Source organism: Myotis daubentonii, chromosome 9, assembly GCF_963259705.1.
Source record: "Myotis daubentonii chromosome 9, mMyoDau2.1, whole genome shotgun sequence".
NCBI lineage: Eukaryota > Metazoa > Chordata > Mammalia > Chiroptera > Vespertilionidae > Myotis > Myotis daubentonii.
This window is the reverse complement of record NC_081848.1, coordinates 4353638-4376882: the sequence shown is the minus strand read 5'-3', so window position 1 is coordinate 4376882 and position 23245 is coordinate 4353638. Positions and strand designations below refer to the sequence as shown.

Here is a 23245-nt window from a genome sequence, read left to right as displayed (position 1 = left end):
CTACCCAGTGCCAGGACCTCCCTCTCCCAGGACCTACTCACCATGCTCCCTCCAACTGAGGCCAGCACTTCCGACTGGTTGGGGGAGAAGCCGGTGCCGCACAGCTGCAGGGAGAAGAGGTTGGGCACGTGGGTCTGCTTTACCAGCGAGTCAAAGAAAGGCTCCAGGGAGTCGTCCGGCTGTGGTGGAAAGAGGAGGGATCCTCACACAGAGGCCAGCTTCTTGCCTACACCGGGAGGCGATTGCAAAGGCGGGGATGTTCCTTGGGAAAGACCGTCTTGAGGTACTGGGATTAGCAGCAGGACGCCATGCAAACAGGAAGTACTGAGGGCCTACAGATCTATGGGGTCCCCATGTGCCCATCATGTTTCAGGGGCCTCTTACTCCAAAGATCATAAAGTCTGGAAACCAAGCCTGCTCTGTACCAGTTCTGCCCTCTACCCGGATGAGATTCAGACCACCTTTAGACGGATGCTCCCTTCCTCGGCTAGTTCCCTCCCCTTCTCTTTCCCAAGTTTGCCCCTGTGTAACAAGCAGTGTGCAGACACGCTGTCCAGACCTTGGCCTCTTCCACTCACCCTGGCGATCTCAGCATAGGCCAGCCCCAGGATGCCTTCCCAGTTGGAGCCATTGATGAAGAACTTGTCTGACTCTGTGATGGCGGCAATGTTGGCACGTACAGTGACATTGGGGCCATGGGGGATGCTCACCAGGTCAGTGCCCAGCTCCCCCTCCCACTTGCCCTGGGTGTAGGGCACATACACGCCCTTGCGGAGGTCCCGGTATGTGCTGGACCTGTGAAAACAGAGGCAGAGCGCTGTGGGTACATGACCACAGCTGGTACAGGGTCCAGCAGCAGAGCAACTCCCAGCCGCCTGGCTTACCTCAGGGGCATTCTAGGTAAATGCTTCCAGGCTGCTCACCAGACTCTAGGGGGGCCCACCACCCGGAACGGTGTAAAGTGACCTGGCAAACAGATGAGGGAGCTACTGCTGGGCTCGCTGTCCCGTCCCCATGCCTCACACTGGGCTCGCCGTCCTGTCCCCATGGCTCACACTGGGCTCGCCGTCCTGTCCCCACGGCTCACACTGCTGGGCTCGCCATCCTGTCCCCACGGCTCACACTGCTGGGCTCGCCGTCCTGTCCCCATGGCTCACACTGGGCTCGCCATCCTGTCCCCACGGCTCACACTGCTGGGCTCGCCGTCCTGTCCCCACGGCTCACACTGCTGGGCTCGCCATCCTGTCCCCACGGCTCACACTGCTGGGCTCGCCGTCCTGTCCCCATGGCTCACACTGCTGGGCTCGCTCTCTGTCCTGTCTGCATGGCTCACACTGCTGGGCTCGCTCTCCTGTCTGCATGGCTCACACTGCTGGGCTCGCTCTCCTGTCTGCATGGCTCACACTGCTGGGCTCGCTCTCCTGTCTGCATGGCTCACACTGCTGGGCTCGCTGTCCTGTCCCCGTGGCTCACACTGCTGGGCTTGCTGTCCTGTCCCCGTGCCTCACACTGCTGGGCTCGCTGTCCTGTCCCCATGGCTCACACTGCTGGGCTTGCTGTCCTGTCCCCGTGCCTCACACTGCTGGGCTCGCTGTCCTGTCCCCGTGCCTCACACTGCTGGGCTCGCTGTCCTGTCCCCATGCCTCACACTGCTGGATGTAGAGCTCAGGCCCAGGGCAGAGCAGTCTAGGCTTTGTGTATTGTGCTTGCTGCTGCTGCAGGGACAGCTAGTGGCGTCTCTTCCCCACCCACCCCAGCTCTGTCAAGCTCCCAGAGAAAAGGAGCCATTGATTCTCCGGCTGCCCTGGGATCCAGCAGTGCCATCCGAGTGGCAGACCAAGCGCCAAGGGGCAAATGTGGAGCCTCTACAACAAGTTCTGCCAGAGAAGGGGTTGGCACAGCATCTCAGCCGAGCATGTAGGTTACACACCACCTACATGTGTGGGACATGCCCATCAACACCCTTACCTGGGTGTAGTTGCACCGCTGACCAGCGCATGTGTGTATGTGTGTGTGGGTGTGATGGAGGACAGGGACAGGCCTGGGACAAGGACCTACACGAGTTGCCTTTCATCGACCCTGAGGCCCTGCGCCCTGACTGCTTCCTCCAGACGGGGCGTTGAGGGGAGGCGGCAGTGGGGAGGTGGCTTTGGCATCATCCTGGGAGTCCATGAATAGGTTTAAGCCTCTGCTCACACACAGATGCTCAGACATCCATGTTCTGCTTCTAGGATCCCTCGCAGCCTCTTACCTTAAAGACCCACTTCGACCCTCCCTCCCACCAGTTGTCTAAATCCCGGCGCTGGCCTCTGGCTGATGGGGAGGGGCCGGTTCAGCCCACAGTCCTGACACTGGTCCAGGCAGTGGGGTTTCTGGAAGACTCGCTCTCCACTCCCGTGAATGGTGCAGAGCCACCGAGAGTGACCCCTGGGCGAGAACACGGCAGGCGCGCTCACTGCAGCCTGCTCACCCTACACTTGTTTGGTGTTGCCTTGAAACCGAGATGGGAGGCTGTGGAGCGAGGCCCCCGCCTCCCATTCAGGAGAGAAGGGGACCCTGGGGTTGCTCAGAGCTTATTTCCCTGCACAGGAGGCTGCCTGCTCTCCATCCCAAAGAACTTCCTGGCTGCCTCTCAATCTCTCAATTTACCCTTTCCCACAGTACGCCCCTCAAACCCACACCCCACTCAGCTGTCCTGCTCACGTCACTTCCCCTCTCCCCTTCCCAGGCAGGAAGGATCCTAGGAGCCTCCTCCCCGCAGCCCCCTTTTCCTCGGACCCCGCCTTGGCCCTGCACCCGGCGCAGTTCTCCCCTCCAGCTCCTGGACTCACAGCTGCCTCTGGTAGTAGCGATGCAGGAAAGGGTGGGGCGCGGCCCCCACTGCGAAGTTGCTGCTGCCCGTGTCCACCAGGATGTTGAGCTGCGGGAGGGAGGGGAGAGCGCGGGTCACTGACACGGACGGGGCCTGACTCCTGCTCGGCCTCCCTGCAGAGTGTCCCCAGAGGAGTGTCCACCAGGCAGGACGTGTCCTGTGGCCTTAGCAGGGCCTCAGGCCTCAGAAACCATGTCTCTGCCTCCCCCAGAGAATCATGGCGTTTTCTGTGTCGTTAGAGCCGCAGTGTGTGGGGGGTGTTGTCTGTCCCTGTCTCCCCTTGGCCCACCCCTCCCCGTCCATTCTGTCTTTAGAGCTCGCCCCTCCTTCCTCTCTGGTTCTCCGAGGAAGCGTGTCCCCCGCAGGCCACCTGGCTGGACCCAGCCAGCTGTCAGGAGCTGGCACCGGCAAGGGGAGTGAGGGGACTCTATGGCACGTGATGCCCGCGTGCTTCTGACCCGACGTGCCAGACATGGCTCCACGAAGGCCCCCCTTCTGTCTCAGAGGCGACACAGACCCGAGTCCACTGCCAGAAAGGGTGGGAGCCAGGATCACGCCCCTCGCCGGGGCCCTGGTGGGGCTGGGTGAACATGGACAGGTGTCTGGTGGCCCTTGCTGTGCAGCCCTGCTGGCATCTCTTCCACCTGTCCCCCCTCCTTCATCCTCGATGGCCTGCCTGACCCCTACCTTCTGCAGCCGCCTCCCTGTCACTTCCCGGCTGGAGCTATTGCATGCCTACCATACCCTCACGGGCAGAAGCAGGGAGGGCCTGGCCTTGGAAACATGGCCCTCTGTGAAGCGAAGCCTCTTGCCAACATGCCACCTTCACCCCTCGGCTCCTCCCGGACTTCCGGCCCTTCCGCTCTGTACCCTCCCTCCTCGGTGTGGCGCAGTCAGCCGACCTTGGGTTTGGTGCAGGTTCTGACCTTGCCACCTCGGGAGGTCCCTGCGCTTCCCTGGCTCCGGCTGCCTCCTCTGCCAGCTCCTCCCTGCTCTCCGTGGGCCTCTGTGGCACCTCTGACCCCGTCCCGCCCAGCCTGCTCAGCCCCGGGGAGACGCCCTGCGCTGGCCCCGGGCCTCTGACCCTGCCGGGCGTCCTGCTGGCCCCGCTCCTGGCCTGGCTCCCATGCCCTCTGCCCCTCCCCACTTCTCCTGCCCTCTCCCGGGTCTCCCGGCGGCTCGACGCTGGGCTTCCAGGGGATCCACAGAGCTGGAGGCTCAGAGCTGCCATGTCAGCCGGATATCGGATAACGACGGAGGCGGCTCTTCACCCCCCTCTGCCCCACCTGCCGCTCTGCTCCCAGCACCGGAGCGCGGCCTCAGGTGGCAGGGATGCTGCTAGCCCGGGACCCCCAAGAAAGAGGCGCCTCCACGACCCAGGACCCCATGGCTCTGCGGGGACAGTGGCCTGGGATGCGTGCCCACGTGTTACACCACAACAGAGCTTTATCTGGGCCCCGTCCCCGCTGCTCCCGACCGCCCTCCTTCCCACTGCAGGGAGGGGGCAGCCTTCCTCCTGGTCTGAGGAGGGTCTCCCCCTTTCACCTCAAAGGGGTCCCGCCCTGGAGGAAGGACCCCCTGGGCTCCTCACCCTCACCAGTCCCGGCCACCCCTGCTCTGTGGCCTCCGCTCTCCATCCTCACGAGAAAATGGGGACCATAAGAAGCAGGTGCCATTTCCTCGTTGGCAAACGTCCGGCTGTCTGGCTGCCCTTCGCAGTGCGGTCCTGCCCGAGAGAGGGGTTTCCGGTCCTTACGCACTTGCAGAAGCTTCAGCCCTGAGCCCACACTCACCAGGGAACAGGGCAGTCGGGGCCAGGGGCCAGCCACGGGAGGGGCGCCCAGCCTGTGCGCAGGCCTCGCCAGGGGCTCGCAGCCCGGCCTCCACACCTGCCCAAGCAGCCTGCCGCCCCGGCCGGTCCTCTCGGAGGTCCCTCCTCCTGCAGGGCGGGGCGGCTCCCTCCTAGCTCCTCAGACCCCCGCCCCCATTCACTATCCCAGTCTCAGGGCCCCCAGCCACCACGCGTGCCCTGACCACCCTGAATCCTCTGGAGTCTTCCTATTGGCATTTACAAATGCTTTAGTCTCTTTGTTTTTTTAAATCTTTTAAATCTCACATCTGCTTCCAGCTCCCCCCCCCCAACCCCTTCACAACCAAAGTTAGCAGCCAAGCTGTCTTCGTTTTTCACCTCCCACCCCTGCTCGGCCCCTTCTAAAACGGAATCTCGCCTCTACCCCTCCCTCCACCATAGAACAGCCTTACAGTCACCAAACGCAAGACACATTTTCCAAACCAGGAACAGTCAGCACCGCTGACCTCTCCTCCTTGTCACCCGCCACCCCGCCCCACGCCCCACACGCACCAGCCCCTCCCGTCACCCCTGACCCCCCTCCCCGCACCCCGCCCGTAGCTCTGTCTGCGGTGCAGGCTCACTTCTCAAGCCTTGCCTTTGGCCCCTTCCTCCCTACTGTACTCTCTCCATCATCTCGCCCTTGGCTGCAGCGCACGGATCCCACCTCTCGGCCAATGACTCCTAAGCTTATAACCCTCCCCCCACAGCCCCCCCCCCCGCCACCCCTAGAAGCAACATCAAACTGCCTCAGAGGCACCTGGAATGTAGGGTGCCCAAGCTGACCTTGCGCGGTCCTGCCCATTTTCCCAGTGTTCCCCGTATTAGCGAATGGCACCGCCAGCCATCTCTTCCCTCAGTCAGCAGCTTCAGAGCCATCTAACACATCCTCTTCCTCGCCAGTCCTCAGCCAGTCCTGTGCAGTTAGCCATCCTAACGTCTCCTGCATCTATTCATTCGCTGCCCTCTCCCCTGCCACCCGAGGCCAAGCTCTCCTCATTTCATCCTGGAATCTGCCCGGGCAGAGCACAGCCACCCCTGAACGGCTCCAGAGTGTCTGCACTGTGGGGGAGGGACCTCTTCCAGATGCACACCGGACCAGGTGTCAGTGGTTTCCCTTGCTATTAAAAGAAAAGGTTAAGGGAGAACCAAGATGGCGGCATAGGTTAACGCCGGAGTTTGCTGCTTTGAACAACTACTTCAAAAGTGAAACCAAAAAACGGAAGGGACATCACCCAGAACCACAGGAACGCTGGCTGAGTGGAAGTCCTACAACTAGGAGGAAAGAGAAACGCACACGGACACTCAGAGGAGGCGCAGTGCTGAAGTCAAATTCTGAGGTGCGGAGTGCGCGGAGCGCGCGGAGCGGGCTGGCGGCGGAGGGCGCGGTTGTTGTTTTCAATTGGGAGGGAGTCGCAGACTCTGAGCACCAGATCCGGGCGAGTCTTTAGGGACCCAGACTCAAGCGAGAGAAGCGGGACTGTCTGGCTTCGGTCAGAGCGAGTGCAGCTTTCTCTCCCAGCTTTGCAGCGGGTGCTGGGACTCAGAGAGGCAGAGCCCCTGGGGACAGGACTGAGAGCCGCCATAACTGCTCTCTCCGGCCCACGCTGTTGATCCTGTGCGACCCGCCCCGCCCAAGCCCTGCACAGAGGCCTTTGCTGGATAGCCTCAGGCAAAGGCTAGATTAGCACCTCCCTAGAGGACAGAAGTTCTCTCACTGCTGACACAGCTGATTCTCATAGCCACTTGGCCTGGAGGTCAAACCCTCCCTGGAATTAGCTACAACAATCAAGATTTAACTATAAGACTGCGAACAAAGACCACTAGGGGGTGCACCAAGGAAGCATAACAAAATGCGGAGACAAAGAAACAGGACAAAATTGTCAAAGGAAGATATAGAGTTCAGAACCACACTTTTAAGGTCTCTCAAGAACTGTTTAGAAGCTGCCGATAAACTTAATGAGATCTACACGAAAACTAATAAGACCCTCGATCTTATATTGGGGAACCAACTAGAAATTAAGCATACACGGACTGAAATAACGAATATTATACAGACGCCCGACAGCAGACCAGAGGAGCGCAAGAATCAAGTCAATGATTTGAAATGCGAGGAAGCAAAAAACATCCAACTGGAAAAGCAAAATGAAAAAAGAATCCAAAAATGCGAGGATAGTGTGAGGAGCCTCTGGGACAGCTTCAAGCGTACCAACATCAGAATTATAGGGGTGCCAGAAGATGAGAGAGAGCAAGATATTGAAAACCTATTTGAAGAAATAATGACAGAAAACTTCCCCCACCTGGTGAAAAGAATGGACTTGCAGGTCCAGGAAGCGCGGAGAACCCCAGACAAGAGGAATCCAAAGAGGACCACACCAAGACACATCATAATTAAAATGCCAAGAGCAAAAGATAAAGAGAGAATCTTAAAAACAGCAAGAGAAAGAAACTCAGTTACCTACAAGGGAATACCCATACGACTGTCAGCTGATTTCTCAACAGAAACTTTGCAGGCCAGAAGGGAGTGGCAAGAAATATTCAAAGTGATGAATACCAAGAACCTACAACCAAGATTACTTTATCCAGCAAAGCTATCATTCAGAATTGAAGGTCAGATAAAGAGCTTCACAGATAAGGAAAAGCTAAAGGAGTTCATCACCACCAAACCAGGATTATATGAAATGCTGAAAGGTATCCTTTAAGAAGAGGAAGAGGAAGAAAAAGGTAAAGATACAAATTATGAACAACAAATATGCATCTATCAACAAGTGAATCTAAGAATCAAGTGAATAAATAATCTGATGAACAGAATGAACTGTTGATTATAATAGAATCAGGGACATAGAAAGGGAATGGACTGACTATTCTTGGGGGGGAAAGGGGGGTGGGAGATGTGGGAAGAGACTGGACAAAAATCGTGCACCTATGCATGAGGACAGTGGGTGGGGAGTGAGGGCGGAGGGTGGGGCGGGAACTGGGAGGAGGGGAGTTATGGGGGGGAAAAAAAAGAGGAACAAATGTAATAATCTGAACAATAAAGATTTAATTTAAAAAAAATTAAATTAAATTAAAAAAAAAAAGAAAAAAAAGAAAAGGTTAGCCCGGCTGGCATGGTTCAGTGGTTGAGCGCCAACCTATGAACCAGGAGTCTCGGGTTAGATTTCTGGTCGGGGCACATGCCAGGGTTGCGGGCTCCACCCCCAGTAGGGGGCATGCAAGAGGCAGCTGATTGATGATTCTCATCATTGATGTTTCTGTCTCTCCCTCCCTCTCCCTTCCTTTCTGAAATCAATAAAAAATATATGTTTAAAAAAAGAAAGCTTAAAGCACTAACATTTCAGAAGCCCTTCATGATCCAGTCCTGCCTACATATCCAGTGTAGCTTGTCCCATGCTCCCCAAGCCCTCTGCTCCTTGCCACTCTGACCTCCAGTTCTGTCCACTCACCTCCTCTGACCCTTCAGCTTGAGCTCTAAAGAGCCTTCTGAAGGGAGACAGACCAGGGAATACTCTCTTCTTAAAATGCTTCCATCGAACTTGGCGCTGTGGTTTTACACTGACCCTCTCCTCCCGTGTCCCCAGTGTGTCCCGAGTGGGTATCACAGGGCCTGGCGATACTGGTTGCTTGAGTTAACAAATGGTTAAAGGAAAAGAAGTGGGAACGAGCCCCTCTGCCCCCTATTTTGGGTGCAGAGGGGATCCCTCAGTTGACTCCCAAACTGGGGGTTTTGGGGCTGTAGGTGTGGCTCTATCTCACCAGGTGCCCGGGTTTGACACAGGATGCCAGTCTCCAGGCGCCTGGGGTCCTGAAGCCATCCGACTTGTTCCCCATCTGACGGCTCAGGAGTCTGTAGCTACTGCCCTTAGATGCACAGGGACGGAAGCCTGGGGGTCAGGGCCAGGTCAGTGCCAATTACTTAACAAACACGGGTGCCCCTGGGGCGTCTAGAAGGCAGCTTCCTGGGAGGTGCTAACAAGCCTGCAGGGAAAGGCGAGGCCCCGGGGAATCTCCAGCAATAACCTTGCCTGATGAGAGAGGGACCGAGCTGGGGAGTTCAGGGTAAGTCTTTGTCCCCCAAATCCCAGCTGCCTTGGCCCAACTCTAGCAGACTTTCTGGATAAAAAGAGACTCCGGGAGCCATCTGTCTATTAGCTAGAGAGGGGGGCTCTTTCCAACCCAGAAAGATCTGTTACTAAGATCCACAGCCTTCCCTGGTAGCCCACCCCAAGGTCTTACCCCTTTGCAAGCCTCTGGGGAGGAGCTTTAATCCACATTATCCTATTTCTAATTCTCCTGGTCTATTTCCTTCTGAGTGGGCCTCAGAGGTAAGGGGAGAAGTGCTCTTATCCTCTCAGATAACAAGCCTTGTTTCTAAACTGAGATGTAGCATCTTCCATTTGACTGAGGACACTGAGAACTAGTGTGAGTCGGCAAACTGACCCCTGTTACACCATGAGCCCCAAAGCCAGGACCAGGATCCACTGGTCTGACCAAGCCCACGTCTGCTCTCTCATCTCCTTGACCTTCCCGAATCTCCACTTGGGAGAAGGAATGTATGGTAGATTGTTACATTAAGGACTCACACCCCGTCTGCCTGCCCTGGTGGGATCCCCTCTGACACTGATGCTGGGTTAGGCCACATGACTTGTTTTGCCAGTGAGCCATGGCAAAGGAGGAGAGCAGAGGGGGTCACCCTCATGAATTGGGGGTCGCCCTCATGGAATGCTGCCCTGAGAGTGGAGGTAAAGGAGCTCGGTCTGGCCTCCTCGAGGATGAAAGACTTCCTGGAGAAAGAGGCCCAGCAGGCCCACTTAGTCCGGCCCCAGCTGACTCGCCAGCTGAATTCAGCCACAGAATCCCACGAAACAAAATGGCCGTGGTCTTCAGCTGCCAAGTTTTGGAGTCGTTTGTTACACAGCACCAGGTAACTGATTCAAAACTGTCTGAATTAAGTTCTGGGATCCTTGACCTTGGGGGCCTCTAGGGCCCCTTTCCCCTTCCTCCCCATGCTTCTCGGGAAGTTTCTCAAAAGCTCAAGGACCTCTTACCTCTGTACCTTCCCGTATGCTGTTTATTTGCTTAAAATGTGCTCCCCTGTTTTGTCTAACTTCTGTTCAAAGTTCAAGTCATAGCCAAACTGGTTTGGCTCAGTGGATAGAGCGTTGGCCTGCGGACTGAAAGGTCCCAGGTTCAATTCCGGTCAAGGGCATGTACCTTGGTTGGGGGCACATCCCCAGTGGGTGATGTGCAGGAGGCAGCTTGTCGATGTTTCTCTCTCATCGATGTTTCTAACTCTCTATACCTCTCCCTTCCTCTCTGTAAAAAATCAATAAAATATATTAAAAAAAAAAAAGTTCAAGTCACAGTTTAAACATCCTTTATCCCGAGGGTCTTGCCCTGATGCCCCCAGTCAAGATGAGCTTCTGTCTCTTGCAGGCCTCAGTAACAGTTGCTTCTTTGTATGTCACCCATCACATGCCAATCATTTAGCTAAAGCCTGTTTGTCCCACTGTGAGCTGCTCAAGGGTGGGGCACCTTTGTATCCTTATTATGTACTAGAGGCCCAGTGCACGAATTCATGCAAGGGGCTCGGCCCGCGCAGCCCCTCACAGCCTTGGCTGGCCCTTGCAGCCCTGGCTTCATCTGGAAGGTCATCCAGATGGTCGTCCAGAAGGATGCCTGGACGGTCATTCTGCTCTTCAGTCTAATTAGCATATTAGCTCTTTATTATATAGGACTAAAGGCCCAGTGAACAAAAATTTGTGCACTGGCGGGGGGTGGGGGGAGTGTCCTTCAGCCCCACTTGTGCCCTCTCACAGTCTGGGACCCCTCGGGAGATAACAACCTGCGGGCTTAGGCCCACTCCAGGGTGGCAGAGGGCAAGCCCAATCCCTAGGTGCCTGCCCCGCAGACCCTGGTCGGGCTCAGAGCAGGACCGATTGGGGAGTTGGGGCGCCGCCCCCTGTCATGCACAGAGCAGGGCGGATCAGGAGGTTGCAATGCCACCCTCAGTCATGCTCAGGATAGGGCCGATTGGGGGGTTGGGGCACTGCCCCCTGTCACACTCAAGGCAGGGTCGATGGGGAGGTTGCGGTGCCACCCCCTGTCACGCACAGAGCAGGGCCCATCAGGGGGGTTGGGGCTCTGCCCCCTGTCACTCACAGAGCAGGGCCCATCAGGGGCTTGGGGCTCCGTACCCTGTCACACACAGATCAGGGCCGATCAGGGGGTTGGGGAGCTCCCCCCTGTCATGCACAGAGCAGGGCCGATCAGGGGGTTGGGGAGCTCCCCCCTGTCATGCACAGAGCAGGGCTGATCAGAAGGTTGTGATGCCACCCTCAGTCACACTCAGGGTAGGGCCAATTGGGGGATTGGGGCACCGCCCCCTGTCACACTCAAGGCAGGGTCGATGGGGAGGTTGGGGCGCTGCCCCATCACCCACAGAGCAGGGCCGATCAGGGGCTTGGGGGCCACACCCTGTCACACACAGAGCAGGGCCAATCAGGGGATCGGGAGCTCCCCCCTATCAGGCACAGAGCAGGGCTGATCAGGGGGTTGGGGTGCCTTCCCCTGTCATGAACAGAGCAGGGCGGATAGGGAGGTTGTGGCCCTGCCCCCTGTCACACACAGAGACACAGGGCGATCAGGGGGTTTGGGCGCTGCCCCCTGTCACACTGATCCCGGTGCCGGGAGGCATATTACCCTTTTACTACATAGGATAGAGGCCTGGTGCACGGGTGGGGGCAGGCTGGTTTGCCCTGAAGGGTGTCCTGGATCAGGGTGGGGGTCCCCACTGGGATGCCTGGCCAGCCTGGATGAGGGGATGATGGCTGTTTGCAGCTGGTCACACCCCCTTCAGGGTGGGGGTCCCCACTGGGGTGCCTGGCCAGTCTGGGTGAGGGGCTGAGGGCCGTTTTCAGGCTGGCGGGTGACTGAAGCTCCCAACCGCTCCTTTTTTCCTTTTTTATTTTTTATTCTTGGATTTATGGCTGTCACTGGAGCTGAGAGCCGGCTTTAGCTGTGAGACCTCGCTGCTGAAAGCAGGTTTCTGGCTTTGTTTACTTTCTGTATTTGAAACTTTGTTGTGACTCCAGCTCTGAGATCCCGGCTGACTGAAAACAGGTTTCTGGGGTTTTGTTTAGCTTCTATATTTGTAACAATGTTTCTTAGCAGCTCAGAGCCCAGCAGCGGCAGGCGGGAAACATTGGAGTCCTCCGTCACTGAAGCAAGCAAGCCTCCTGTTCGTGTCAGTAGCCTGGCTGCCGGCCGCCATCTTGGCTGGCAGTTAATTTGCATATCGCCCTGATTAGCCAGTGGGGAGGGTAGCGGATGTACGGCTAATTACCATGTTTCTCTTTTATTAGATAGGATTCTTACCTAACCCTCAGTAGGTGCTCCCTCACAATTTTGTTGTTGTTAATCCTCACTCGAGGATATTTTTTCATTGATTTTTAAAGACAGTGAGAGGGAGGGGAAGAGACAGAGAGAAACATTGATGTGAGAGAGACACGTCGACTGGTTGCCTCTTGCATGTGCCCCAACCAGGGCTGGGGATCAAGTTAGCAACTGGACGTGCCCTTGACTGGAACTGAACCTGGAACCTTTCAGTCTGCAGGCTGATGCTTTATTCACTGAACCAAAAACAGTTGGGGCGTAATTTTTTTAACTGGTAGTAACTGCCTCATTTCCTGCAGTTCTCTGACCCACTACAGATTCTTGCTGTTAACCCAGCCCCAGGGTCTTTGCAGGGCTGTGATTTTAGCCTGGGACTGTAGGGTGACTGTACCACCGACACCCACCATACCCACCCCTGCTTCCACTTTGCTCCACGGGCTGAAGCTGGCGATTGACACCAGGGAGCAAGCAGGCTACCAGGCTCCCCATCTTGGGCTATTTTTTAAATATCCTATATAATAAAATGGTAATATGCAAATTGACCCTAACAGCAGAAAGACTGGGAATGACTGGTCACTATGACACACACTGACCACCAGGGGGCAGACGCTCAATGCAGGAGCTGCCCCCTGGTGATCAGAGCGCTCCCACAGGGGAGCTCTGCTCAGCCACAAGCCAGGCTGCCAGCTGCCAGCACAGCAGTGGTGGCAGGAGCCTCTCCCACCTCCTCAGCAGCGCTAAGGATATCCGACTGCAGCTTAGGCCTGCTCCCCGCTGGCAAGTGGACATCCCCCGAGGGTTCCCGGGCTGCCAGAGGGATGTCTGACTGCCAGCTTAGGCCTGATACCCCCAGGGAGTGGGCGTAAGCCAGCAGGTGGACATCCCTCGAGGAGTCCCAGATTGCAAGAGGGCACAGGCCGAGCTGAGGGACCTCCACCCGAGTGCACAAATTTTTGTGCGCCAGGCCTCTATATAATTTGATTTGATTTCAGAAAGGAAGGGAGAGGGAGAGAGACAGAAACATCAATGATGAGAGGGAATCATTGATTGGCTGCCTCCTGCATGCCCCACACTAGGGATTGAGCCCCCAACCCGGGCATGTGCCCTGACCAGGAATTGAAACATGACCTCCTGGTTCATAGGTCGATGCTCAACCACTGAGCCACGCCGGCCGGGTGTTTGTTATTGTTGTTTTAAGGAATCCCAAGCTGGCTACATCACCCCAAACCTTAGCTAGTGCACCCTTCCCCCTTTAGACAGGATGCTCCATTTCCCCCAGCCTCAATCTGGCTCAACTAGTATTTGTTAGTGCTTCCAGTTCACATGAGTCGGTGGCTATGAATGGTTAAAACGTATACACATCTGTCTTACAGACCAGACCTAAGACAATGGTCTCCAACCTTTTTTTTTTTTTTTTTTTAAGCAGTAAAATGCCTTTCTGAGCTCATGGAGGACCCCAGTGTACCAAAGAGAGGAAAGGCAGAGGTCTTCTGTTCGAAGAAGAGAATTTACTTCCTCTGTCCATCCCATCCCCGGTGGCTGTTGAGGCGTCTCTTTTGCCCTTCAACCTCCATGAAACCCACCCGGAAACTCCAGCCTGTGAGGCATCACGGATGCTAGGTTATCTGCTTTTCACTGTCACACAGGAGGTCCTTCCTGCCATCTCTCCACCCCCACCCACAGTGGCCGTGGCTTGCCTGTTCTCTGGGTCTGTACTCAGTGGAAAGCGAAGCCCAGCCCCTGGCTGCTCAGCTGGGGCCATCGGGAGGCGCCAGGGTTCACACCCTGTGCTCCTGGCGAAAGGTCTAGGCACCCAGAGGCCAGGCAAGGAGACACGCAGCCTGGACGCAGGGGGTTCCGGTGGGCGGCAGACAGCGTCAACCACAGGCCATGCACTTAGAAGGCCTGGCGAAAGAAGCAGCTGGGGTGGAGAGGCAGGGAGCTCAGCCGTTTGCTCCGTGGCTTTGTCAGAGTCTGAGAAGAATGCCTAGGAGTCCTGCCTGGCCAGTGTTGCTCAGTGGTTGAGCATTGACCTATAAACAGGAGGTCACAGTTCAATTCCCGGTCAGGGCACATGCCTGGATTGTGGGCTCAATCCCCAGTGTGGTTTCGTGCAGGAGGCAGCCGATCAATGATTTTCTTTCATCATGGATGTTTCTATCTCTCCCTTCCTCTTCCTTCCTCTCTAAAATCAATAAAAATAAATTAAAAAAAAAAAGACCTAGGTGTCCTGGCTCCCCAGGTGAGCCCCTGGGACTGTGGACTCCCCTCTACCTTTGAGCACGCACCTGCCCTCTCAGGAGCCACTGGCACAGCCGCAGGTGTGCAGGCAAAGGGCTGCTCAGGGCCTGGAGGAGGGTCCGGCTCCAGCCCAGAACTCCCCACTGCCTGTGTCCCCAAGAGAATGGCTCCCAGCACACAGAGCAGCTGGCTGTCAGGCGCGGGCTTCCCTGTTCTTCTCCCTGGACTTTCAACCAGGACGCCCTGCTGAGCTCTGTTGGAGACAGCGAGAAGGGCTCCTGACCTCCAACCTCAGCGAGGGCACGGTCTCTCCCAATGCCCCCCACGCCCCACAGACTCCTTCTTTCCTGACTGGGGGGCCGAGGCCGAGTGTGGGGCAGCCTGAGGGTCCCAGAAGGACCAGCGTGCGGCAGGGAGCCGAGCCCAGTCGCCCCGCCTCAGGAACTGGCGGCAACCTTAGAACTGGGGTCCCGGCTGCATTGTCTAGTTCAGTGGTCGGCAAACTGCGGCTCGCGAGCCACATGCGGCTCTTTGGCCCCTTGAGTGTGGCTCTTCCACAAAATATCACAAAATACCACGTGTGGGCGTGCACGTACAGTGCGATTGAAACTCTGTGGCCCATGCGCAGAAGTCGGTATTTTGGGGAAGAACCACACTCAAGGGGCCCAAGAGCCGCATGTGGCTCGCGAGCCACAGTTTGCTGACCACTGGTCTAGTAGAATGGTGGTTTGTTGAATTCAATGGATTTCCATTGAATTAATATCAGGACTTAAAAATATATATATAACCTGGAATTCCACTGTATAAACACAATAAAAACGGAACTATGCTGGGAGCTGGGAGGTTTGGGGGCAGGTGGGAGCAGACCTTGGAGGGTGGCAGATACGGAGTCTTGCCTGCTTGCCTTTCTCCCAACCTTCTCCTCACACTGGGGTCCCCTGTAAAGTCCCACACACCACGCACTCTCTCTGAGCCTCCATTTCCTCACCCCCCAAGTGAGCATGCTAATACATAGCCCTTGCAATTAAAGCAGAGTGGTAACTATCACATTTTGGAAAAGCATATTATGCTTTAAACGCTGCTGCTTTTGCTGTGCTCACCGACACAAGCAGTCAGAGCGGCTGAAAGGAGCGGATGGGTCTTTCTTCCCGTCAGCACCAGGGTAGAGCCCTGGGCTGGACTCACGTGTGAATGCGGCTCTGAGGACCGTCCTCCTCGCGGTCCTCACCCCCCACCTCTTCCAGGCCCTTCTATTCTAACTTCGATCCTCCTCCCCAGGCTCTACCGGGGGTGGGGAACCTTTTCTCTGCCCAGGGCCATTTGGATATTTACAACATCAGTCCGGGGCCACACAGAATTACCATCTTAAAAATTAGCCTGCTCTATTTGGTCAGACATTTAATCAGCTCACCCCTAATGCCTTGGCAGGGCCGGACCAAATGATTTCTCGGGCCTTATCCTGCCCGCAGGCCAGATGCTCCCCACCCCTGGTGTCCAAGCTACCCTCCACACCAGCGATTTTCAACCGGTGAACAGCAAGAATTTTTCAAACATGCAAAATCTGACGACCTAGTCAGGGGCGCTATCCTCCGTTCCCTTAAATTGTCAAATTAAAAAATGACAGCAGCCAACACAACCAAAGCCGTCGTTGTGAATGAATCAAAACTGTACCTATTCTATTTGTTAGATCAGGAAAAAGCCATTAGCATATTTCTGGTGTGCCACGGAAGCTGGGCGATTGGTTATGGGTGCCATGAGAGGAAAAGGGTTGGGAATCACTGCTCCACACTGAAGTTTTTTCCTGGAGCCCCAACTACACTGACCACCCCCGTCCCGTGTACCTACGAGGCCTCTCTGCCTCTAGACTCAAACCCGCGCTCCCCGAGCCCCACAGCACGAGCCCAGCTCCCAGCTCCTAACGTGGCTGGGCCTCCCTCTCTTCAGAGTGCTCGCCCCAGTGTGCGCAAGCAGCACAGTCTCTCCTCTTCCCGTCGAGTCAAAGGCCCCCCTTTCCAGCAGGCCTTGCCTTGCACCCTGTTGCTTCACTCCCAAGACTCACTGCTCTACTCGTACCAAATGCACAAGGTCTCGGGTGTTGCTGAGGTGTGCACACGGCTGGCCTCACACACGGGGCGTCTCTGAGTGCTGCGGCTATGACATTATTGTTCTCTTCTGCACACACAGGTGCTCCGCAAACATTTGTTCAACAGAATTGACTCTCCCCGGATTTCAATCAAAACAATTAATCTTGTCCTGCATTTGGATAGTGACACTTACACCAGTATAATGAGATGATACTCTTTCATTTAGGAAAAAGACTAAAAATATTTTCACCAGAACTCCAGTTCTGCACTTACAGTTGCCCATCAACAGCTCTATTTAGATGTCTTACAGCTTATTTATTCCCTCACTCAACGTTTTTAGGTGCATGTTCTGAGTCTGGTGCTGCCGGAGATATTAAAGAAAAATAAGACACTGAAAAAAATAAACATTTAAAAAATACACTGTTCTTGCCCTAGCTGGTGTGGCTCAGTAGATAGAGCATTGGCCTATGGACCAAAAGGTCCCAGGTTCTATTCCAGTCAAGGGCATGTACCTTGGTTGCAGCATCCTCCCTGGCCTGGGCCCCGGTGGGGCTCATACGGGAGGCAACCAATCGATGTGTTTCTCTCAGATTGATGTTTCTCTCTGTCTTTCCCTCTCCCTTCCACTCTCCCTAAGAATCAATGGAAAAATATCCTCGGGTGAGGATTAGCACACACACACACACACACACACACACACAAACAAAGACACTGTTTTCAAGAGGTTGGTGTTTTATGAGGGAAACACACATTTGGGTAAGTGTCGTAAGAAAGTAAGAGCAGGTATCATGTGAGAATGGCAGAGAGACGTTCACCATAAACCCTTTCTTCTTCTCCCGGAGACACACACATAGGAGGCATGGAGTAGCGGGAACAACACACACAGGAGACATGGAGTAGCGGGAACAACACACACAGGAGACATGGAGTAGCAGGAACACACACACAGGAGACATGGAGTAGCAGGGACACACACACAGGAGACATGGACTAGCAGGAACACACACACAGGAGACATGGAGTAGCAGGAACACACACACAGGAGACATGGAGTAGCAGGGACACACACACAGGAGACATGGAGTAGCAGGGACACACACACAGGAGACATGGAGTAGCAGGGACACACACACAGGAGACATGGAGTAGCAGGGACACACACACAGGAGACATGGAGTAGCAGGGACACACACACAGGAGACATGGAGTAGCAGGGACACACACACAGGAGACATGGAGTAGCAGGGACACACACACAGGAGACATGGAGTAGCAGGGACACACACACAGGAGACATGGAGTAGCAGGGACACACACACAGGAGACATGGAGTAGCGGGAACAACACACACAGGAGACATGGAGTAGCGGGAACACACACACAGGAGACATGGAGTAGCGGGAACAACACACACAGGAGACATGGAGTAGCGGGAACAACACACACAGGAGACATGGAGTAGCAGGGAGACACACACAGGAGACATGGAGTAGCGGGAACAACACACACAGGAGACATGGAGTAGCGGGAACACACACACAGGAGACATGGAGTAGCAGGGACACACACACAGGAGACATGGAGTAGCGGGAACAACACACACAGGAGACATGCAGTAGCGGGAACACACACACAGGAGACATGGAGTAGCGGGAACAACACACACAGGAGACATGGAGTAGCGGGAACACACACACAGGAGACATGGAGTAGCGGGAACACACACACAGGAGACATGGAGTAGCGGGAACACACACACAGGAGACATGGAGTAGCAGGGACACACAGACAGGAGACATGGAGTAGCGGGAACACACACACAGGAGACATGGAGTAGCAGGGACACACACACAGGAGACATGGAGTAGCAGGGACACACACACAGGAGACATGGAGTAGCAGGGACACACACACAGGAGACATGGAGTAGCAGGGACACACACACAGGAGACATGGAGTAGCAGGAACACACACACAGGAGGCATGGAGTAGCAGGGAGAACAGGGTGAGACAGAATCTTCACTTTCTGGCCTGCCACCTTGCCAACTGTTTACCCTTTGAGTCCCTACTTCTTCTGCTAGAAGCTGTGAATATGAAAAACAAACTAATCTAGTAGAATATGTTTTAAACACTTTGCATAAAGTGCAACCCTAAGTACAAGCAGCTTTTGTATACCAGTACTGCGAAGCCATCCCCTCCTGCCAGCCTGCCTGCTCCCCAAAACGTCTTGTTCAGATCCAGGTCACTCCCAATCAGACCTTTTTTTCTTCTTAATTTTTATGCTTTTATTTTCAGATTTTCTACAAGAAAGAGGCATTCCCTTTAGAATTTTTTTTAAAATCTTGATTCTTCCCTTTTCCTCATCCTTAACTTCTTACCTCTCCAGACCTTTTTTTTTTTTTTTTTTAATCCTCACCCGAGGATATTTTCCCATTGATTTTTAGGGAGAATGGAAGAGAGAGGAAAAGACAGAGAGAAACATCTACGTGATAGAAACACATTGACTGGTTGCCTCCTGCACGCGCCCCGGCCGGGAAGGAGCCTGCAACCGAGGTACATGTCCTTGACCAGAATCGAACCCAGGACCCTTTGGTCCTCAGGCCGATGCTCTATCCAGTGCCAAACCGGCCAGGGCCCAATCAGAATCTTGAAATCATCGTTGACACCTTCTTCCCCACTCTTCACACCAGTGTCGCCAAGTCCTGTCCACCTGCGTGTACTGTTCCTCGCATCCTGGTCTTCCCTTTTCATCGCTCACTGCCTCGTCTGGCCTTGTCATGGCGCCTCTCACTCAGACTGGGTGACAGACCCGCCCCCGCGCGTCTCAGTTCCATTCCTTCCATCATGTGGATGTCTCTCCCTACAGCATCGCTTTCTTCAGATTATCCCCCCACACAAATACCTGCAGAGCAACGTCCAGACCTTACGCTTGACATTTAAGGCTTTGGGCAATTTGGCTCTATCTTATTTACCTGAACCTGTAACATCAACTGGACGGGGTTCCTGAACTCTGCCTCCAGGACAGACATTCCGAAGCTCAAACACACGTAACTCATTGTCATTTGCTGTGGCCTCTTCTGGTCGAACCGAGTCTCAGGGAGAGAAGTGGGCATACAAAGAAAGCGCAGTTCCTGTGTGGAACAGGTGCCATTTCCCCACCGAGAATGACCGCCCCTCCTATTCATGCTTAAGACCATGCTAACAGACCACCTCCCCTGGGAGGCCTTCCCTGGTCACCTCTTCCTGAGCGCCGATCGCACCCTTTGTGCTAAGTAGATCAGTGCTCCCCTGAGATCGCGACTCAGTGAGTCTGAGGTGGGGCCAGAGAATGTACATTTATTTCGAACGGGGTCCGATAGCAGGGGCCTGGGGACCTCACGTGGAGCACTGCTGCTATGGGGTACCTGGTCCTAGCATTTATTCTTCCACTGCACGCTCAACTCCTTAAGGGCAGAACACATACATTCCATCTCTCTGTGGGTCAGCCCCCAAACCCCACAGTTAATTGCACAGCACACAGGAAGTGCTTGCCTTGACTGGTTCAGAGGATCTGCCAGGCGTGCTCTTACGTGGTGCTTACAGCCGCCCGCCAGGGGGGAGAAAGGCAGACTGCCGGGAAAGAATCAAAGTCACCGCAGAGCCGAGCCCGGCTGGCACTGGCTCAGGTTTGCAGCCATGGGGCAATCCACCGGGGGTCTCCTGCACTGGCTCCCTGGGCTGGCGCTGAACTTTAAGCCCACCTCCCTTCCCTTAGGAGGGTGGGGTGAGGGCCCAGCCAGCGTGACTCAGTGGTTGAGTGTTGACCTATGAACCAGGAGGTCACGGTTCCATTCCCGGCCAGGGCACGTGCCCAGGTTGTGGGCTTCATCCCCAGTAGGGGGGTGCAGGAGGCAGCCAATCAACGACTCTTTCTCATCATTGATGTTTCTATCTCTTTCTCTCTCCCTTCCTCTCTGAAATCTATTAAAAAATTATTTAAAAAAAAAGAAAATGTGGGGGAAGGAATTGACATTTATTGGACAATTACTCTCTGCCAACTTCTGGGCTGGGGGTGTAGACATCATCTCAGGGGTCCGGGAAGTATGGTAAGTGGTCCCCCAAGTGCAAACACTGAGGCTGAGGACACCATGTTTTATGCACAGCACAGAAGAGGCAGAAGTGGCCAGACAAACTGGGAGGAAATGACTTTAACTGACTGCAGGTCAGTTATGTGGCCCGCTGCACTGTTCCAGATGCTTTCACCTACATGGTCTCGTTTAATGCCCACAACGACCTGGCAGAGGAGAGCTCTCTGCACCCGTGTGAGAGGCGAGGCAATCGGCTCAGAGGGGTCAGACTGTTTGCCCAAAGCCACACAGCAGAGGAGAGGAAAAGCTGGCATTCCTGTCTGTCTGACCCTGCAGCCCGTATGGTGTCCCAGCCCTGTCCCGTGGCCATGTCCCGGGGTCTCTGCACAGCACACATGGCCCCAGGTCTCCACATCCCCTGGTCCCTGACAACACCCTGTGAACCTGAGCCACCCCACTCCCTTCAGATACTCTGAACCTCGCTCTGTTCTCGCCCTGAGGACTGACTCCAGACTGCTCCTGGGTACTAAGGGTGTGCAGGCAAGAGGAGGAATTCGCGGGGGAGACCGGAGCCTTGGGTCAGCCGGGCGGCGGGCGGCCTGGGTGGCGGCCCGGAAGGCTGCATCCACCAGGCCACTGGGAGGTGGAGCCTTGCAGAGGGTGCTTCCTGAGAAGCCCAGGCTGCTCCCTACGCACAGACACTCCCCTTCACAGACCCTCCCAAGGACAGGCCCCCTCGACATAGACCGGAGGGGAATGGGGCGGCTCAGGTTCAAGGTGACACACCCGCACACAGAGCCATCCTGTCACTTGTGTCCAGACCCTCCCACAGGGGAGCACATGTGCACAGAGGCCGGCCACAGCCCCCACGGAGGGCTGCTCACGCCCACATTCCCACCCACCCACAGCGGTGCAGGGGGTGCAACCTGCGCCAGCCACTTTGGAGGTACCAGGGATTGTCAGCAAGGATGGGGAGAGTGGGTGGCATTTTCGCCATCGCTGCCAGGCCGCCCCCTGCTCCCCCAGCAGCTATCGGAGTCTCAGTCCCAGAAGGGGCTCTGGTTCCTGAGCTGCGACTTGTCCTTTCCCCAGGCTCAGCCTAGTCCTCTCTGGCCAGTGCCTGGAGGCTTGGGGCGGGGGAGGGGCGGGGGTGGATGTCAGTGGGGGAGGGGGCAGGCGGAAGAGGGATGGACCTCAGGAGCCTGTCTGTCTAGGCGCAGTGGTTCTCAACCTTCCTAATGCCGAGACCCTTTAATACAGCTCCTCATGTTGTGGTGACCCCCAATTTCATTGTGACAAATTGAACACAATTAAAGCATAGTGATGCATCACAAAAACAATATGTAATTATATGTTTTCCCATGGTCTTAGGCGGCCCCTGTGAAAGGGTCGTTCGACCCCCAAAGGGGTCGCGACCCACAGGCTGAGAACCGCCGGTCTAGGGCTTCTGGGCTAGCCTAGAGGTCACGAGCTCAGGCCTCAGCTTTGCTGCCCCGTGGTCGCCCAGACAGTGGGAGAAAGGGCCTCATCCAACTCGGATCAGGGCTCCCTGGCCTTCAAGGTGCCAGGAATGATGGTGGGAAGCCTGACTCCCGAAACGCCAGAGGAGGTGAGGGGTTGGGTGACCAAGGTCTGGAGTGGTGGGCGCAGCAGACTCGGGCTTGGCCAGGGCTCACACCTGTTCCCAGCGACCCCATGGCTTGGGCCCTTCTCCGGGGCAGGCTCCCCGCACGGAAATATTTCTCCTGCCCCAAATCTTTACAAAGAGGTGTGTGTGTAAGACGGGAATGAAGAGAGGGCCGGCGGACCAGGGCCACGGGGACGCCTGAGAGGGAAGGGGAGCGTTGGGAATGACAGAAGACCCCAGCTGCCACCGTGGTCGCCGGAGAAGGTTTCGGGAGAGGGTCCCTCCTGCCCACACCACCCAGCCCACGTTCGCAGGGACCAGCATGCTGCCCCCCAGCTCCCGCCTCTGCTCATGCTGGAGGAGGGTAGCGTGGCCTGGCGACCTTACCGTCTGGGGGGGGCTGCCCACAGTCATCTCCACATAGTAGCCCTGACCGGACTTGCCCCTCAGGTTGTCCACCATCTCCACGAAGCTGCCCCTCCGGCCAGGCTCGTCGGGCTCCTCGGTGTCCCGGGGCAGTCGCAGGCCCAGGGGGGTGCCCCCTAGCCCACTCCGCAGAGGCAGCCGGATGCCAGGCTGGGCACAGCGGGTGGGCAGCACTGCCGAGCCCATCCACAGCAGGAGCCAGGGCAGTGCTGGGGCCATCGCGGCCCGGCCTCCAGGCCCTCAGGGCTCCCTCGGGCCCACGTCCGTCCCGATGGTCTGACCCCCACTCTGGGTGCCGGTGGTTTCTCAGGAAAGCGAGCCGTGCAGCATCGGGGATCCTGCGGGCCTTGGACCAGCCCGCCCCGCTGTGGGATGGCAGGAACGATCGGCCGAGCGAGCGGAGGGGAGACGGGAGACGGATCCCGGCTACATCTGGCCAGAGGCGTGCAGCCTCAGCACAGGTCGGGGAGAGGCCGGCCTGGGCCCCCCGGGGGCGCTGGGAGGGGCGAGCATGGCAGGTCGGCAGCGCTGGTTTCCCGGGGCTCCTGGCAGGTCGGTGGTGGGGAGAGGCATGGGCTCCCGCAGCTGCACCGCTGGTCAGGCCACCATCACCCAGCTCCACTCCCAGGCAGGCTGGGGAGGCGGAAAGACTTGTGGCGGTGGCTGTCAAGAGGCTTCGCTGTT

The 23245-nt window shown here is 56.2% G+C and overlaps 1 protein-coding gene across 2 annotated transcripts in view; it reads right to left on the bottom strand.

The window, feature by feature from the left end:
• Window positions 1-23245, bottom strand: part of BACE1 (beta-secretase 1) — a 27932-nt gene extending 4687 nt beyond the window's left edge. Inside the window, exons 1-4 of one of the 2 annotated variants that reach the window (XM_059707790.1) lie at window positions 22523-23244; window positions 2832-2920; window positions 579-795; window positions 42-179 (exon numbers count right to left, since the gene is read on the bottom strand). In XM_059707790.1, coding sequence (XP_059563773.1) covers window positions 42-179; window positions 579-795; window positions 2832-2920; window positions 22523-22780 — 702 coding nt within the window. In that variant the 5' untranslated portion in view covers window positions 22781-23244. Of the gene's footprint in view, window positions 1-41; window positions 180-578; window positions 796-2831; window positions 2921-22522 lie in introns of both variants that reach the window. The other variant, XM_059707791.1, reaches the window with a different exon arrangement.